The 16737-nt window shown below is 32.7% G+C and overlaps 5 protein-coding genes across 13 annotated transcripts; 2 read left to right on the top strand and 3 right to left on the bottom strand.

The window, feature by feature from the left end:
* Window positions 1-5: 5 nt before the first annotated feature.
* CPSF1 (cleavage and polyadenylation specificity factor subunit 1) lies at window positions 6-6198 on the bottom strand. Of its 3 annotated transcripts, none has more exons than XM_076692630.1 (20): window positions 6089-6198; window positions 5157-5614; window positions 4791-5098; window positions 4470-4720; window positions 4222-4403; window positions 3867-4151; window positions 3622-3795; window positions 3410-3547; window positions 3200-3349; window positions 2965-3126; window positions 2672-2907; window positions 2374-2584; window positions 2123-2289; window positions 1818-2061; window positions 1560-1745; window positions 1243-1491; window positions 842-1171; window positions 505-778; window positions 316-445; window positions 6-256 (listed from the first exon to the last, which is right to left on the bottom strand). In XM_076692630.1, the coding sequence occupies exons 2-20, from the start codon at window positions 5604-5606 to the stop codon at window positions 70-72; spliced, it is 4314 nt and encodes a 1437-aa protein (XP_076548745.1). In that variant the 5' UTR covers window positions 5607-5614; window positions 6089-6198; the 3' UTR covers window positions 6-69. The 3 variants fall into 3 exon arrangements, with proteins under 3 accessions (XP_076548745.1, XP_034170869.2, XP_076548746.1); XM_034314978.2 differs by lacking the exon at window positions 6089-6198 and having other exon boundaries at window positions 5157-5371; window positions 5438-5781; XM_076692631.1 differs by lacking the exons at window positions 6-256; window positions 316-445; window positions 6089-6198 and having other exon boundaries at window positions 538-720; window positions 5157-5794.
* mrn (general transcription factor IIH subunit 4 marionette) lies at window positions 5627-8236 on the top strand. 2 transcript variants are annotated; one of them, XM_034314983.2, is made up of 8 exons: window positions 5627-5736; window positions 6028-6561; window positions 6615-6739; window positions 6803-7008; window positions 7071-7244; window positions 7308-7394; window positions 7777-7992; window positions 8052-8236. In XM_034314983.2, the coding sequence occupies exons 2-8, from the start codon at window positions 6048-6050 to the stop codon at window positions 8131-8133; spliced, it is 1404 nt and encodes a 467-aa protein (XP_034170874.1). In that variant the 5' UTR covers window positions 5627-5736; window positions 6028-6047; the 3' UTR covers window positions 8134-8236. The 2 variants fall into 2 exon arrangements, with proteins under 2 accessions (XP_034170874.1, XP_034170875.1); XM_034314984.2 differs by lacking the exons at window positions 5627-5736; window positions 8052-8236 and having other exon boundaries at window positions 5809-6561; window positions 7787-7953.
* A 12-nt stretch (window positions 8237-8248) lies between these two features.
* Window positions 8249-11252, bottom strand: CycC (cyclin C). Of its 2 annotated transcripts, XM_076692645.1 has the most exons (6): window positions 11152-11252; window positions 9446-9809; window positions 9267-9373; window positions 8989-9195; window positions 8674-8925; window positions 8249-8606 (listed from the first exon to the last, which is right to left on the bottom strand). In XM_076692645.1, the coding sequence occupies exons 2-6, from the start codon at window positions 9475-9477 to the stop codon at window positions 8404-8406; spliced, it is 801 nt and encodes a 266-aa protein (XP_076548760.1). In that variant the 5' UTR covers window positions 9478-9809; window positions 11152-11252; the 3' UTR covers window positions 8249-8403. The 2 variants fall into 2 exon arrangements, with proteins under 2 accessions (XP_076548760.1, XP_034170884.1); XM_034314993.2 differs by lacking the exon at window positions 11152-11252 and having other exon boundaries at window positions 9446-9939.
* Window positions 10652-14528, top strand: Spred (Sprouty-related protein with EVH-1 domain). 4 transcript variants are annotated; one of them, XM_034314988.2, is made up of 6 exons: window positions 10652-11063; window positions 11406-11709; window positions 11783-11951; window positions 12134-12159; window positions 12222-12772; window positions 12853-14528. In XM_034314988.2, the coding sequence occupies exons 1-6, from the start codon at window positions 11044-11046 to the stop codon at window positions 13013-13015; spliced, it is 1233 nt and encodes a 410-aa protein (XP_034170879.2). In that variant the 5' UTR covers window positions 10652-11043; the 3' UTR covers window positions 13016-14528. The 4 variants fall into 4 exon arrangements, with proteins under 4 accessions (XP_034170879.2, XP_034170876.2, XP_034170878.2 ...); XM_034314985.2 differs by having other exon boundaries at window positions 10656-11063; window positions 12101-12159; XM_034314987.2 differs by having other exon boundaries at window positions 10656-11063; window positions 12101-12159; window positions 12848-14528.
* Window positions 12221-16692, bottom strand: Fdx1 (Adrenodoxin-like protein 1, mitochondrial Ferredoxin 1). 2 transcript variants are annotated; one of them, XM_034314998.2, is made up of 4 exons: window positions 16360-16692; window positions 16246-16297; window positions 15937-16184; window positions 12221-15848 (listed from the first exon to the last, which is right to left on the bottom strand). In XM_034314998.2, the coding sequence occupies exons 1-4, from the start codon at window positions 16451-16453 to the stop codon at window positions 15769-15771; spliced, it is 474 nt and encodes a 157-aa protein (XP_034170889.1). In that variant the 5' UTR covers window positions 16454-16692; the 3' UTR covers window positions 12221-15768. The 2 variants fall into 2 exon arrangements, with proteins under 2 accessions (XP_034170889.1, XP_034170888.1); XM_034314997.2 differs by having other exon boundaries at window positions 12221-15872; window positions 16360-16665.
* Window positions 16693-16737: the final 45 nt, after the last annotated feature.

Below are 16737 nucleotides of genomic sequence, written 5' to 3'. Positions count from 1 at the left end.
CAATGTACAAATACGAAGGGTTGTTTTTATTTAAAATACAAAAAACATTTCCATTGAAAAGGCACTATTTTAAAAATGAGCCGTTTGCCGGTCAATTTCCGTAAGATCCTCGATGATTTCCTGTACACGGGTTCCAATTTTTTTCGCTACATCTATTTTTTCATTATTAGGTAAATAAAGATAACGCCAGACTAAGTCGCCATCGATTATACCCCTTGCAGGATTACCCTGAGTTCTAATGTAACTTTTATAGGTACTAAAACAAAAAGCTTGTCAATTAAAAGAAATATAACAATATAGAAAATAATTACTTACCGATATGCTTTGGGGTTTAATCCAGCGATATGACAAATATGAGTTACCAAAACGTTTTGCAACATCAACAATCTTCTGTAAGTTTTTTCTGGTACGGGTAAAATGTAACCCAGGCTCCCGTCAAGAGATGCTAATTAATAAAATTAAACTGATTATTTAATTCACATTTAATTTTTAAATCCAACTTACCGTACATAGTAACATGCCTCTTATCAGCACCAGAAAAATGTTTCTTATCGTTTGCAGGATCTGAAACTCTGCATCTTATACGAAAAAATGTGTTGACTTTCTGTCCTAAATGGAAATCAGCTTTTCTAATTAATTTTTGCCCTCCAAGGCTTTCTCTTGATTCTGGTTGATACATGAATAAAGCTATGTTACTTTCACCATCGGCCACAAGGAATCCTAAATTATTATTATCAATTAGGTATTCAATGGTGTAGACTTCAGCTGGTCTGAAATCCTAAAGAAATATATCCTTAAAAACTGTTCTTCATTACTGCAAAAATATAAAATAATTACTTACTCTGCTAACGAGGGACAGTGTCCTGTATTCTTCTTGAAATCTTAATAAACTAATTGATTTATATACATCAGCTATTAAAATCAAACTTTTGATGCTCAACATTTGATGAATGTAAATTTGTGTATCTATAAAAGCAACTCCAACGAGATCATTATCCTTCAGTTGCCAGATATAAATTTTTTGTCCAACTGCTGAGACTAGGAAGCCTGATACTTGAGTGATAGCAGTTATTGGACCCTTTTGTTCCTTCGCATAAATTTGTTTAAATCTATTTTTTGTTAATGGTTGACCAGGTTCAGGTACAACTTCAATTATATCGAATATAAGTATCTAAGAAATTAATTTAACAATGAATGTAAATTGAAGATTAGATTTCACGCGTTATGGAGTTTAAAATTTACCCTTCCTCTGCTTGTAATATCTTCACCATAATTATAATTTGTCCCCAGTACTATATAACCTTTCAAACCAGAACGTGTTCCTTCATAGGCTAAAGATACATTTTTTAAACAAGTAACGTGTTCCCATTGATCAAGTTCAATTTTAGTATTAGGAATAGTTTCCCATGAAACGGGAGAAAATAGTACTATGGAGAACTGTTCTTGCGAGGGATAGATAAATCTTTCTGGTCTATCTTCTTCTGTAAATTCCTAAATAAAAAGATAATAAATTAAGAAAAATGTTAATTGTATCGTTGTTGGTTTTTTTTTATTCATGCCTTATCTTCGCCATTGAATCTGTAATAACTTTTAAGTGGTTCCGCTATGCTGATTATAACACAGTAAGTTTTACTTTCAAGATGATATGTTACAAAATGCGGTGTACATCGCAATGGTACTTTTCTAACAGGCCATGGGGCATCGTAGGATAAATGGGTTGGTAAAACGCATATCCTCAATTCCTCCTTAAAATTAAAATATAATAGTAGTTTGAATAATATTAATAATAAAAGTTAGGTACTAATATGTGATGATACCTTTCTATTAAAATACAGAAAACCTTGTGGACAATTAATATTATTAAAAGGTGCAAAGGAAGTGATAGGACCATCAATACCCATTGGATGGGTACGCAATTCGCCACGTCCTGTGAGGAATATCCAATGAGGATAGTCGCTGCAGATAAATACACCATTATATCCAGCAATATTGCTAAAATAGCGCATCATGCAATGTCGAGTTTCGTTCATTGAAGACATGTCTTCTTCTCTTGGTTTTGGTCTGCAAAATAAAATAATAAGTCATACAAATTGAAATTATTATTCAAGAAAAATATTTGTACCTCAAATTTCCTGGTATTATTCCATGATCCAATTTTTTAAATCTTAATTTTAAATGACCCTTTGGATATCTGTACGCTTGATAAATTTGAAGTTCATTGTCTAGTCGTACTAGAAGCATTGGTCTATTTCCATGGTGGCCTAGGGCTACCATTAAAATTTCACGCACCTAAAAAAGGGTAGTAATTACATATATATTCTCCCATCACTCTTACCGAAAGTACGGGAAATTCAAATTTAAAAGACGTAATACCTGCATCTCCGGATTAGGAATTTCATTAACAGGTGCAGTTTGCAATGTCGTAGATTCCATACTGTCATGTAAAACATACTGTCCGTATCCAAAATTACGAATAAGATAAGATAAACGTAAGTCAGGAAGAGAATATATTTCCAACGTTCCGCTATCTCTATATACCAACAACCAATATGTTGGTTTTATTTCTTGCAAATGTTTCTGCCACCTGTTAAAAAAAATATTTACATTTCATTATTATAAATTATTGTATTAGTGTATAAATTATCTATATATTATAAATAGATAAAAATACCAAGGAGCTCTTTTAGAAGTCCCTTCAGATGATTTAGTCTGTGATGGTGCGGGCATTTGAAAAGCTGGACCATCACCATAAAGAAGATCGTCTTCATTGTCAATATTACCAACAATAGGTGGTTCTTCTATATTATGTTCCTCTTCAGGTACTTCATCTTCTATATTTTCAGGTAGCTGTGTTGTAAATATTCCACTTACGTCTCTATAGGCACATAGCGCTTCTATTTGAGGTCTCTAAAATATTAGTTTCAAATAACATCACAAAATGGTAACTGAGTAGATTTAACTTACAAATAATAGGTTGGCGGTCTGCGCGTGTAGCCTTGCAGTTCCTCGTCCTTCTCTCAGAGTCAATAACATAACTTGCCCATCTTCGGAAAGTAATGTTACATAAGGATCTGCGCAACTTGCATGCACAATGGGACATCCAAGATCTATGGGCATGTGTTGGATCTATAATTTTGATATATAAATCTAATTTCACACAAGTACATTGTATCATTTATTACATTATTCCTAAGTGTACCTGTTCAATTCCTTGCAAAAGCCGTACTCCCATCTGAGTAACTTGTACTATGTATCTATTTGCACCAAGATTTCCAGCAAATACCGTACTCCCCTGTGTGCTAAATCCACTCTGATCTACTTCATTAATTTCCTGACCAGTTTGCAATATCTAAACACATATTATAATATTACATACGGTAATTAGAAAGAAAAGGATAATCAATCATACCATTGTTGAATCTTCTTGACTTAGAATTAGAAAGGCGTGAGATCCTTCAGCTTCTGGTCTCACTTGTTCATCATTGTTTAATGTACCAATAACAGTCCACATGTCTTCACATCCTGGTAATTCAAAGGTAGTAACAACCTATTTGAAAAAGAAACGGAACTTTTAAAATACCAGAAATTTATAAAATATCAAAGTATGGAACCATTCTTTACTTGTGGACGAATGGAACACTGAAGCACACACAGTGCACCATTTTTTCCATATCCAGAAGTTGTGACTAGTTCAACATCAGGATCTTGACTATGTGAAAATTCTTCTGATAAAAATGCTGGTTCACCCATAGATATATTACCACATGGTCCAATGTTTAATAAACTATCACATACCTACAAAAATTTAATTATATAAATATCGTCCTATAAATACCGACATTAATTTCCTTGTTAGGTATGAATACCTCAAATATATATGACGTAATTTGAATAGAAGTATGTGTTTCACTTCCGTATACTTCTAATTCTTCAGGATCTTTGATATCCAACACATCTGAAGCCATCCAATCTCCTATAAAATCTTGTTTCACTTTCTTTGCTGGAGTTTCCTCAGTTTCGTTCTCTTCAATGGTTATTTCATTCTCATTTATGGTATGCGAATTTTCTGGCTCCTTTTCAATAAATCTTAATAAAAGTGAGTTACCCAAACGAGATCCCAAGAATAAATAATTGTCATCACACATACATACCTGTAAATTAGTATATTATAATATACATATAAATTATGGATATCATATTTTAATTTAAAGATATACTCACACATGAAGTTAAAACACTTGCTGCAGCTTTATCAAAATGAAAACCTCTTACTGAACGCATGCTATCAGCAAACAAGGACAATACATACAATTCTCCACTCTTTAAGGAAATTACTAAACGATCTGAAGATATGAATGCAACCTGAGAACCTTCCAGACTGATTTTAACTCCTTCTTGTGGTTCTGTAATTACAAAAATTATTAATATTTTATTCTAAGTATATTAGAAAATATATTGGAGATACTAACTCAATGGAAAATTTGTACTGGTCTCTGCTAAGCTGTTCAAAGAAACTCCATAAGGTGGTATACTCTGATTCAGGTAAATAAGAGAATTAACTGCCATGATTAGTGTTCCTCCTAGTGGTTTCTTTACTGGCACTGCTTGATAACAATCAAATGGTAAATTGGATACTGACCAAATTATTGGGTGCACTCTCTGCTGAATATTTAAAGATATTGCTACCATGGCACAGGTATCTTGTCTGACTGCAATGCGTCTAAAATTTATGTTACATTATTTAATAAAGAATTTTATTAAAATCTGAATTAATAGTATATGAAGCTTACCCAGAGAATGTCCTCACTGGCTCATACAATATTAACAGTGTAGGTTCATAATAACCATGTAAAAATTGTAAATCTATTATATTGTCCATCTTTTCTTCTAAACTTTTTAGAACTATCATATATGATGATAATATAGGAGTTTTATTTGAAGATGCTTTTGTATTATCTAATAAATCTCCATCATCAAGACTTGGGTCTTTTTTGAAAGGCAGCACAACTAATTTCCTACCATATATTAACATTACAGCACATCTTCCCTCAGGATCTACCCTGACTATTGGAATATGATGGTGATTTGTCCATCCATCCTAAAGGAATATACAAAATTAATTCATTATTCTTCATAAATTAATTAAATGTAATTACCCTTATTTCTTCTTCTTCAAAATAATGCAGAGACACTGTTCTGAGATCATGAATATCTTGATCATATTCCACAACAGTCAATTTTGCATCACGGAAGCTTAATAGAAGAGAATCTCTCTGAGATCCAACCAGAGTTACAGCTTGCATTGACATTATGTTTCCATGTAAAATGTATTGTGCCAAACATTCTAGTTTCATTTTTGGTGGACGAGATTCTGAAAAAAGTAAATTAACGTTACAATTTTGTTTATATATTTTAAGTAGTTGATGAATATATATACCTGTATATTTTTCCCTTTTTGTAATGTCCACATCTGGAATTAAACGAAATACCCTTATGATATTTCCACCGGCTACAACCAGACATTTTTCCGAACGATTAAAGAAATAACAAGTTATAGCGTGTTCCACTCCAGTAGCCGGATGAGTACTTTTACAAATTGAATACATTTTGAATTCTGTAAAGGTTAATATACACAAGTTGTTTATAAACCTTTGTACTGTACCAATATGTGAAATCCAAATGGCTCTATTCCCAATTTTCAAAGAATATTGACAATAAAATATGTTGCAATTTAATGTAAGAGTTATATTTCAATTCTCCTTGAAATATATCTTTCATTACACTAAATATTAAATGGGTGAAAAATGAATGGAGTTTCATTCATAACTCATGGTGAACCCATTGTGTATCTTCTTTATAATTTGTAACCTATGGTGTAATATTGTTGAGAATTTAAGTACCGCGAGAGTATTTGAGCACAAGAATCTACAATATACTTATAATTTATATACACAATGTGATGTTCAATTAGAATATATTACTTATAAGGTTAAATGCAAAAAAAAGATCTTTTGTAAATTATTACAGACTTGAATGCATAAAGAATAATGTCAAATGCAATAAGTGGAAAAAACTTGTTAAGACCTACCGGATTGCAATGTAAAAATCTCCAGGAGTATTTAAAATCACGTCCTCCAGAAATACTAAATAAATTGTATCACAATCCTCCAATTTGCCTGGCAGTGTTCCGTGAATTACCTGTAATAGCAAAACACTATGTCATGCGATTATTATTTGTTGAACAACCAGTGCCTCAAGCAGTTATTGCTTCTTGGTGTTCTAAGCTACATTTTGAGGAACATTTGAAGGTAGTTTCAATTTTGAATGAATTAAATGTATGGAAAGAAGCATCCATACCAGGTGGACTACCTGGTTGGATTTTAAATACTACGTTTAAAAAGAATTTAAAGATTGTTCTGTTGGGAGGTGGAAAGCCATGGACAATGTCTAATCAATTGGAAACTGATAGTAAACCTAGAGATGTTGCTTTTTTAGATTCTTATGCTTTAGAGAGGTGGGAATGTGTTTTACATTATATGGTTGGGTCACAACAGCAAGAAGGTAACTATGATGTATTCTGTAAAATGAATATTATATGTTACATTGTATTATAGGTATATCTGCTGATGCTGTTAGAATTCTTTTACATGCTGGATTGATGAAAAGAGACGAAGCTGATGGAAGTCCAGTTATTACACAAGCAGGTTTCCAATTTCTATTATTGGAAACTGCATCACAGGTACTAAATTATAGTTATCAACAATTTTGAATAATGTGTTTCATCTTATTACATATATTGCAGGTGTGGTATTTTATTTTACAATACTTGGATACAATAGAAGCTAGAGGACTTGATTTAGTTGAGTGCCTTACTTTCCTCTTCCAACTGAATTTTTCAACCCTTGGTAAAGACTATAGTACAGAAGGAATGTCCGAAGGTCTTTTAACATTTTTACAACATTTAAGGGAATTTGGTCTTGTTTATCAACGAAAACGAAAGGCTGGAAGGTAAAATGTTAATCAAATTATTTGATATAGACAATATTATTATATTTACAGTATATTTTCAGATTTTACCCTACAAGACTGGCACTGAATATCGCAACCGGACAAAACAAACCGCTATCTAGAGACCCGGACAAAGAGGGCTATATTGTTGTTGAAACAAATTACAGAGTGTATGCCTATACAAACTCTAATTTACAAGTTGCCTTACTTGGTCTCTTCTGTGAAATGCTATACAGGTACATTTAAAAACAAAAATATATCAAATTGTACAAACTATTTATTGAAATTTCGATTTGTAGATTTCCAAATTTAGTTGTGTCAATATTAACAAGAGACTCGGTGCGTCAGGCGTTAAAGAGTGGTATTACTGCAACACAAATTGTAGGGTATGTTTTACACTACAATTATTATTAATATACAATATATATTACAAATAAATTTGCGTCGTTTTACAAAAGATGGCTCCAAGAGTTAATGGTATGAGTAAATGTCAGATCAAAAACGTCATACAGCAAGCTTAGGCACCCGTCAAAAACACCGCATCAAAGTATTAGTGATTTTGTGTTCGCATAGTTTATTTTTGTTTGTGTAAAAATGTCAGTTTTTGAGCCAAATAAGCGCCCAAAAGATGGGCAAAAGTCGTAGGTAGCGTTATTTTATAAAAAAGCCTCAAACTTTAGAAAAAAAACGACGGAAACTTATTTATACTCCCAATATATAATAAAATTTGAACTAAAATGGTTAATTGGCATTTTGTTATACTAACAGTTATTTGCAGCAACATGCTCATAGTAAAATGATAGAAGCCGGTCCTCCAGTTTTGCCGCCCACTGTAGTAGATCAAATTAAATTGTGGGAAAATGAAAGGAACAGATTTGTATTCAGTGAAGGAGTTCTGTATAGTCAGTTTTTGTCCCAGACAGACTTTGAAGTGTTGAGGGACCATGCTCTTTCTACTGGAGTACTTATCTGGCAAAGTGAAAGGTAATATTTCGAAGAAACTGAGTTAGAATGTTGCAGTAATTGATATTTGTATTATTTAGGAAAAGGACTATGGTAGTCACAAAGGCGGGTCACGATGATGTGAAAAAATTTTGGAAAAGATATTCCAAGGGTTCCAGTTAGTACAAGAATATTTAGAATTTCATTTCCATATTTGTAAGATATGTAACTTATTAAGTATTTTAGTTAATTTCAGTATGGAATAATTTTGTATAAGAAATAAAGTAAACTATTTACATAGTATTTTAAAAAGAAAATCATTTTTTAATTCCTATAATTACAGGCATTAGCATATTTATTTAAAATATAAAAATGAACACCAAATTATAGCTTGTACTTATTCAACAAAAATAAACATCAGTCCCAGATATTAGATGATAAAAGAGCTTGTTGTCAGCGCTGTGGAGCTGCTTTTGGTTTTGGCATTTTAGATAGCAAACCTTGAATTTCTTTTTTTTCATCATACGTTTTCCATAATTCGTATAAATTTATAATATAACGCGCGATTTCCTGAATTTTTTCCATATCAGCATTTAACTCAGCAAACCACGATTTAAGATCCTTTTGCAGTATAACACAAGCAATTTGCAAACAACCTATAAATATTTTCAATTAGTATACAACAATAACACAAAATTTTAACAACCTGTAAAAAGTTATTACCAATAGCAATTTGATATGGTGGATATAGTAAACAAACATCAGTACGCAAACTATCATTAATAATACGCCAAGCAAGTGTCAATAACTGTTCATCAGGGCCCACATCTTGAATAAGAATTAATAAAGGACGATATGGTTGATATACAATTAAACAACAATCTAAATGTTCCAGAAGATAAAATTCACATTCCAAAATATGATTTGTTCGATAGGGAAATTCTTGTGAATACGCATAATTGAATTTAGTTTTCACTGAAAGAATATTAAACAGATTAATATACAACTTTGGTTCAGTTTATTAATATAAATACATACCTACAGTCTGACAAGTTGTAACTAATCTATGACTAGAAATAACTCCAAATTCTTCTACTTTTGAAGCCAGGAAAACTGATGTAGGTGCAAGCAACAAAGGATCTATACATTTTAGACTATTGCGGGCATAGAATCTTTTAAAATAAACTGTTGCTGTGGCTATTACTTGTTGCCTGAGTTTCAATTGTTCCCCTAACACTTGTATTACTAAAAAAGTAGAAATTGTTATATAAATAATAGTATGTACAATATTTTTGAGTGATTAATATTTAACTTACAATTAGAGAAAAATATAAATAATTTTTGATATTCTTCTTCGGTTAAAATAGAAAGATCGTGTTGTCGTTCTCGTACTAGGTCTTGTTTATCTAACAGCCACTGTTGACTAAAAATACATGATAGTCAATTATTTTATATAGAAAAATGACAAATGAAAGTTTGAATAAGAATATCTTACTGGTGTGAACTCTGCCAAAAATTGCCAGCCATATTATTGTCAAATTACTGATGAAAATTCGCACCACTTTGGGCACCTGTCAATTATTTTCAGCTTCTCAAATATTCTCTTCTGCATTTGTTCCTTTGGTTCTTATTACATTTTTATTGAATTCGATACAAATCTTGCAAATGTCATGTTTCGTATTTACTTACAGTAGTATTTAAATTTATGTTTGTAGTGTTTTGTGTTCAAAAATTTACCAATCTTGAAAGATTGGGAAAAGTAAGCACTATTTACTATGTGTAAAAGGATTTCTTCCTTATCGGTATATTTGAAATTCCCTAAATTTCCCTTGATTGTCAGCGTCGGCAAGGGGGAAAATCTACTTAGTGACAAAAAAGAGAGATCCACTGTATTGCTTATGTATACCGCAGTTCACCAGAGTCCATAAGTGCGAAAAGACCAGTTTTCGTTCTTCGCGCCTCTCCAGTGCGCATCTTCGCCCTGATTGGCGATATTCCCAAACTAAGTGGAAAGCGATTAGCAGAGAGCTCGCTGCGTTCCCCCACCATCTTCCAACCTGCGCGTCGCAGTTATGGACTCTGGTGAACTGCAGTATAGATAAAATTTCGGTTTTCTCATTAATTAAAGGAACACGCGCACAAATTCAAACACATTTTCCAAATTTTCTGACTAATATCTAAATGCAAATACAACAAGAAACTTGAAAAATATTACAGACATGTTAATGATAAATAATTTTGTATAGTATGAATTAATAAAAGAAAAACCAATAATTCTTCATTAATTCTTCATAATGGGTAGGGGGATAATCTTTAGAATAAAAAATATTAAAAAATTGTTTAATATATCGCCTCCATTAAATTATTTGTAATTATATTTCAACGCTAATCCGTCCTTGCACACAGGCTAATTAAAGAATAATTTTTTCTGAAAATTTGCGTCATATATCGGAAAATAAGTATTTCAAGTTCACGGACATACGAAAATAAATCATATACGTGTCGATACTTTATCTAGACCAATTAGAGCATTAATAATCACTAAACAAACACATAAATAAAAGTCACACGACGTCTCTATCCTTTAGGTAACTAAAGCGTGCATTGTCCGCCATGAGATAGCGCGCTTAATAATTAACAAGGCTGTATGAGCAGCATCGATGAATGAATCCTGTTGCGCAGACCGGTAGCTTTCATTGTAAAAGCTACTGTATAGTCATCCCAGGGGGGTTCACCCCAAAGCGTGCTCCCTTTTCCCTAATTTTTGCTTGAAACTTCCAACCCAAGAAATTATTCTGGATTACAGATAATCGACGAAGATATATTGAAAAATATGCAAAAGAAATATGTTTTCGAAAGGAAAGCGACGGTCGGTAAAAGCTAAAGGGAGCAGGCGTGGACCGTGGGTTCGGGCGTGGGGATGAACTGTACGGGGAAGGCGAGAGGGAGGAGGACTGGGGCGCTTCCTGTGGTTGGCACTAGCCTAAAAAAGCTCCATAAACAGAATCGCGGCCGAATGTCTTTTCAATGCAACGAAAATGGTGAAGTGTGGGAAAAAGTGGGCATTGAGTAAAGGCTTCGACAGCTCGAACCATGACAGAGGCGTCAGAGGAGTAAGTAACGCCTATGGTACTTACTGACAATTCTTCATGAAATGTCCGTGACTATGGCATAGCTCTTGCACTCTTATATTTATCTTACCTGACAGTTCTGTCAACATTTTCCCCAGCTCTTTTCAAATTCTTATAAATAATCTTCCTCCTCTCCGAGACGTGTCACGTCCAATTTCAAATGTATGTGTTGTCCTGTATCTGTGTAGAGGTGACCGTTCATTCATTAAATCGATGTCAGCGCGTAACATCTGCTCCAACGCGTACTCGTTGTTTTTTCAAAAAATTCAATGATAGAAAATGCAACATTGAAATTTAACAAATCTTTTGATGTTTTACTTTCAGTGGTAACTATCTAGTAAGGGTGCGTGCCCAAGTAATGACAAGAGATGATAGCTCAGGTGGTTGGGTACCTTTAAGCGGAGGTGGTTTGGCAAATGTGTCTGTTAGAAGAAGAGCAACTTCCTCAAGCGGAAATGGAGCTGATATTTCTACTACAACTGCCTCTACTACCAACTCTACGCACTCTGTATCCAATACAGCTGTCCCTAATGCCCAAAGTCACGGATCTTCTAGTAGTTCCCCACCTGGGGGCACTAAGAAGAGGCATGAGTATCTTATTTATGGGAAACGCATCACTGATCAATCAGTAATAAACATACTTAATTATTGTACTTTATCCACTGATTGTCATAAGTATTCATGTGATATTGTTTCCATAGGTTGTCCTTAGCTGTACAATTAAAAAGGATTTTGAATATAATAAGGTAATGCCAACTTTTCATCACTGGAGAACAGGGGAGAAAAGATTTGGACTGACCTTTCACACAGCTGCAGATGCCAGAGCTTTTGATAAGGGCGTTCGCACGGCCGTGGAGGAATTGCTAGAAGGTAAAATTACTTTATTAATAATTCGTTTTATATTTCATTAACTTACTTATATTTTACTGCTACCTTTTTGTGGAATATGTAAATGGTAAGAACTTCAAATCTCTGTCCATTGAGGCATCAAATTGCTTAAGGAAATTCGTTAATTACAGGATTAACCAATTCAACCTTATGTAATACATTAGATGCTGGTGATGAAGATGTTTTTATGGTATGTATCAGAAATGTAATACAATATAATAATATGTATAAAGTTGAATTCACTTTACACAGACCTTGAATCTACCTGTGGAACCACCAGAGCCGCGTCCATCGTCAGACACCCCCCACGGAATAGTCAGAGTACCCAAGTATCATTCCCAGTGTTCAGAACTTCCTGACTCACACAAACCAATTCACTACATCGGTGGACCATCGATAAAAGTACCACCGTCTCAGCATCCTCTAGCCTCCTCTGAAGATGTTGGATCAGACAACTATTCTTACGTGCAGCTCACCACGCTTAATCACGAGTATTTATATCCCATCATTGGCGATCACAAAGGAGATCCGTTGAACAGACACAATACTAGCAGTTCATTAAAGAAACCAGATATCATAGTGTCTCAGCCTAGTAAGAATACTATGAAACGTAATGTTCGGTTACGGTGTAAACATTGCCAAGAGCTGTACACAGAACAGCACAATCCCAGAGGTTCATGTGAATATGCTCCTGATCCTATCAAAAGGGGAATCGCAAAGATTTCATGTTTATCTTGTGCTCAGGGCATGTTGTATCACTGCATGAGCGATGCTGAGGGTGATTTTGCCCAGAATCCTTGCAGGTGAGTAATATTTATAATGTATTCTCTTTGTTTTCTTTATTGTCTAAGAATACATTATAAATTGTGCAGTTGTAGCACAGAAGAAGGATGCGGACGCAGGTGGTTTGGTTTGGCGTTGTTATCACTGATCGTTCCTTGCTTGTGGATTTATCCTCCACTGAGAGCTGTTCATTGGTGTGGCACGTCCTGCGGGATGTGTGGAGGACGTCACCATCCGATGGAATAACTGGAGGAACCCTTTGATGTCTCTGCTCCATACTCGGTCGAGTTTGCTTCGTCCCGTAGCGCCGTGGCCAACGTGTACGAGTGTCATGATCTGAGTATGGGTCGTTGTCAGAGGTATCAAAGGGGCAGACAACTTCCGGTACATGCACTTATCCATCAGCGTCATCTTTGAAATAATTTGTTTTGAGAAAAGAATATGAGCACAAATTATCGCATTTAGCCCTGATACCATGTATATTCCATACATTTTGTATATTTTATTAGCAAAATGCATTGTTTAGTCACATCTGTACATTGAACAATTTCAAAATGGACGTCTGAATGATTGGTCCATTTACGTTATTTGGACTGACCAACTATTTGTGATACATTGTGCACATCGTGAGAAATTCAGTCAAGATATGAGGACACAATTTGTTATTCCCAGTTTGAAAGCTAGCTTTTTGACTCGTGTGAAAATGATAAGATTCAATTTTTGCTGCGATTGTGAAACAAGGGAAGCATAGAAAATTTTAAATTTTCATTTTATTATATAATATTATTTATTTTAGTGCTATTTTGTGCTTTCAATGAAATTATGTTTACTTCCTTGTTGTATAATATATATACATTCAAACCCAGTGCTGACAATATTTGTCTTAATATTTCTGAATGATTCGTAATTAGCACAAACTGGTTAAATATTGCATCAAAAATTCAAGAATGAATGTTTGTAGTGAATAATTTTCTTATTATCAAGTCACTTTGTTTTTAAGCTCCTTTTGTACTGTGCTCTTTGTATTTATATAGTTGGTTATTTGTTAAATGGAATTTCATACGCTACTATGTTGGCACAAATACTAAATAATATCAGTATTTACTAGTATCAATTATGCACAGTGAAGATAAGTTTAGTATTTTGCAGTTTGAAATTTAAATTTTCTAAAAATTTGATTTTCTGTTTTTCAATGGATTTTATTGTATTATAGTCTTGTAATATATTAAGAAAATTCTAATTTACGATTAATTATTTTTCTAATTGTATTAGTAATTAGTAGATAGTTCTTTTTATTTTACGATATTTCAATGATATACTTAGAAAATTAAGATAATTTTGCAAGAGGGACGCAGTTGGTTTTTAGCAATAATTCTACTTATTGATCTTCACAAGTTTTACGCACTCAAAAGATCGAAATTTTAATTGTTCTTTTCACAAGCAACAAAGCTTTTAAGATAGACCTAATGGATGGTGTTATAAATGTTGTAGACAATTTTTACCTTATTTTTAAATAGACTTAGCTTTGGAACAACAAAATAAATTAATTGTTGGATGGCTTATTAAAAAATAAGAGCATGGAATATTTTATAAATGTACATAAGGTTCATTATTTAACTATGCCTTATGTTTCTAGTCCTGTAATAAGATAGTAACAACCTACTTTTAGTTCATTTCTGATATCAAAATTTTTCTATGCTTGAATTAGGTTTTCCACAGCCATGCAGAAGATGTAAATGTAATTCAATTTCGACTATATGTTCCACCATATAATGCCAGTCAGAACTTATTTTTGCAAAATGTAAAACAGTTTTATTTAAAAATTGGTCAAGTGTGTAAATATTAAATTGTTTACTGCCATAGAGATCAACAAACATTTTATCTTTATCGATTCAAAGTATTCCACTGAAACTGGTAGACAGTTTATTTCTGTATAATTGCGACTAAGTACAAAAAGAATTATGTTTCAATAAGTCCGTTGTGATGCCTCATACCAAATGAGAAACTATACATGTAATCATCTTGACAGATGTAATTTTGTATGACATTGTATGACTGTATGAGTGTACTATTTAAATTCATTGAGTTATGAAGCATGAATGTAGAATGTGTCTATAATTATAGTGATCAATAATGGACAGAAAATATAAATAAATATAGTTTGTATGATAATTATATGACAATGTTGGTGATAATAATTATCGACACAGAGACAAAGTGTGCAAGTTTGCGTATACGAGGGGAAGTATGTACATTTAGAAGTAACTGTGAATGTTGTCAAACTGGGAAAAAAAGATGTATAATGGTGCCTGCCAGAAAGTGGAGAAACGTGCAAAACGCATTGATGGCAGCGCTCACACGTGAAAAATACTTATAGGATATTTTCACTAATAATGTAAATGCTGCAAAGGCTAACAAATACAATTTTAATTCACAGATTCATTATATCATAAATGTTTAAATCTTGTATCATTGTAATTAAAAGATATGTATCATAATCTAAATGTATAAGAAATAAATATATTGTACCATGACAAAATATCATATAAATCAAGTTTGTTGTTCCAAATGTTTATGAAATACAGTAAAATACTTTCTGAAAATGTTTTTTTAAATTGAAGACTATAACTACATATGTGGTGTAACATTTGATCCATATTATACATATCTAGTTTTTATATTTAATGAAACATAAGTTTACAATTTTATTAACTATACAAGGATTTGGGGTAAATCTACATGAAGAAATGAGTTGAAAATTTATTTAAACTTCACGCTTTTTTAAAATATATTATTGCCCTCTGGTGCTAATAAAAGAATTAAAAATATAATTTTTGTGCCCCTTGCAGGGAAAAACAGAAAGCTCATTTTCGTCCCTTACGCTAGATGGTGCCACATACTTCTGGCGGCTTTTTTAAAAAAATAACCAAATTTCAACGTTGATTTACTGCTAACTGAAGTCTTCTATGAATAAACGTCACTCTACATCATTTTTTGATGTAGATTCTATAAAATGTTAATGTGCAGCTGGTGCATGACCATCTACATAGAAATTCCTTGTTGCTTGTGGCAATTCTAACTCTATACCATCCAATTCTTTAGTTAATATAATTTGACAACCTAAAAAATAGAAAATTATATTCTAATAACTTATAAAATTAATGTATGGTGCTGGTGTTTGTACCTAATCTTGAATTCTCTTTCAAAAATGGTGCTAAATCTAATAAATCTTCCTCTTTCTCTTCAGCTAAGGGAAGTTTGTCCATATAATCAAAGTGCACATATAAATGGCAGGTAGTGCAAGCTAGAGATGCTTCACAAGCACCTTCCATTTCAATTCCATATCTATGAGCTAGATACAAAACATTATCACCCACTTTTCCTTTCACAGGAATTCTTTTCCCTGTTTTGTCAATAAAAGTCACATTTACTCTAAAATACAATAAACCAGATGAAAACTAATTAAAATTTACAGTTTTAATGTAATACCTACATATCAGCCTCTGACTTGGGATCCTGCATTTCGTACTCCCCATGAAAGTTATCTAAAAAACATTTATCATTGAAGACTATATATCTCTTTACATTTTCACCAAGCAATATTTACATTTTGAGGTATGAATGTCAAGATTTGGTATCATTATTGACTGATTGAGTAGCACTAATGATCTTTTTATCATGTGCCTCCAAATAAATGCCATTTTTTGACGTTTTTCTGATTTTTATCTTCCCAATGCTACGATAACGCAGGCCACATGTTACAAATAAATCTCTACCTTCATTGATTGCAGTAGAGAAAGGTCAGAATTTTGACCTTCAAGGTTATGTTCGACCAATTTTGTTTAATATTGGACAAACCATTTCTAATCAAATTAAAGAGAAAAGCAATTATTGATATACTTTTCTCTTTATTTATAATTCATTAATTCATGACTTTTATTGAGAATTTCTTAAAAATTTGGATTTAGTATAGGGAATATTTAAA

Source organism: Osmia lignaria, chromosome 15 (genome assembly GCF_051020975.1).
Source record: "Osmia lignaria lignaria isolate PbOS001 chromosome 15, iyOsmLign1, whole genome shotgun sequence".
In the NCBI taxonomy this organism is placed as follows: domain Eukaryota; kingdom Metazoa; phylum Arthropoda; class Insecta; order Hymenoptera; family Megachilidae; genus Osmia; species Osmia lignaria.
Note: the sequence above shows the minus strand (reverse complement) of the source record. Positions and strands in the feature narration are given on the sequence as shown.

Bases quoted from the DNA above. Each gene is read 5' to 3' on its own strand.
- mrn (XM_034314983.2), top strand. From the start codon at position 6,048: ATGTCAAATGCAATAAGTGGAAAAAACTTGTTAAGACCTACCGGATTG. The intron at 7,009-7,070 runs GTAAAATGTTAA...GTATATTTTCAG, and splicing joins CGAAAACGAAAGGCTGGAAG to ATTTTACCCTACAAGACTGG. The intron at 7,245-7,307 runs GTACATTTAAAA...TTCGATTTGTAG, and splicing joins TTCTGTGAAATGCTATACAG to ATTTCCAAATTTAGTTGTGT.
- Spred (XM_034314985.2), top strand. From the start codon at position 11,044: ATGACAGAGGCGTCAGAGGA. The intron at 11,064-11,405 runs GTAAGTAACGCC...TTTTACTTTCAG, and splicing joins ATGACAGAGGCGTCAGAGGA to TGGTAACTATCTAGTAAGGG. The intron at 12,160-12,221 runs GTATGTATCAGA...CACTTTACACAG, and splicing joins GTGATGAAGATGTTTTTATG to ACCTTGAATCTACCTGTGGA.
- CPSF1 (XM_076692630.1), bottom strand. From the start codon at position 5,606: ATGTATTCAATTTGTAAAAGTACTCATCCGGCTACTGGAGTGGAACAC. The intron at 3,548-3,621 runs GTAAAGAATGGT...TTTTTCAAATAG, and splicing joins AGTGTTCCATTCGTCCACAA to GTTGTTACTACCTTTGAATT. The intron at 2,290-2,373 runs GTATTACGTCTT...ACCCTTTTTTAG, and splicing joins TTCCTAATCCGGAGATGCAG to GTGCGTGAAATTTTAATGGT.
- Fdx1 (XM_034314997.2), bottom strand. From the start codon at position 16,453: ATGGCATTTATTTGGAGGCACATGATAAAAAGATCATTAGTGCTACTC. The intron at 16,185-16,245 runs GTAGGTATTACA...ATTGTATTTTAG, and splicing joins CCCAAGTCAGAGGCTGATAT to AGTAAATGTGACTTTTATTG. The intron at 15,873-15,936 runs GTACAAACACCA...TCTATTTTTTAG, and splicing joins GAAAGAGAATTCAAGATTAG to GTTGTCAAATTATATTAACT.
- CycC (XM_076692645.1), bottom strand. From the start codon at position 9,477: ATGGCTGGCAATTTTTGGCAGAGTTCACACCA. The intron at 9,374-9,445 runs GTAAGATATTCT...ATGTATTTTTAG, and splicing joins TTTTGGCAGAGTTCACACCA to TCAACAGTGGCTGTTAGATA. The intron at 8,607-8,673 runs GTAATAACTTTT...AAATATTTATAG, and splicing joins ACCATATCAAATTGCTATTG to GTTGTTTGCAAATTGCTTGT.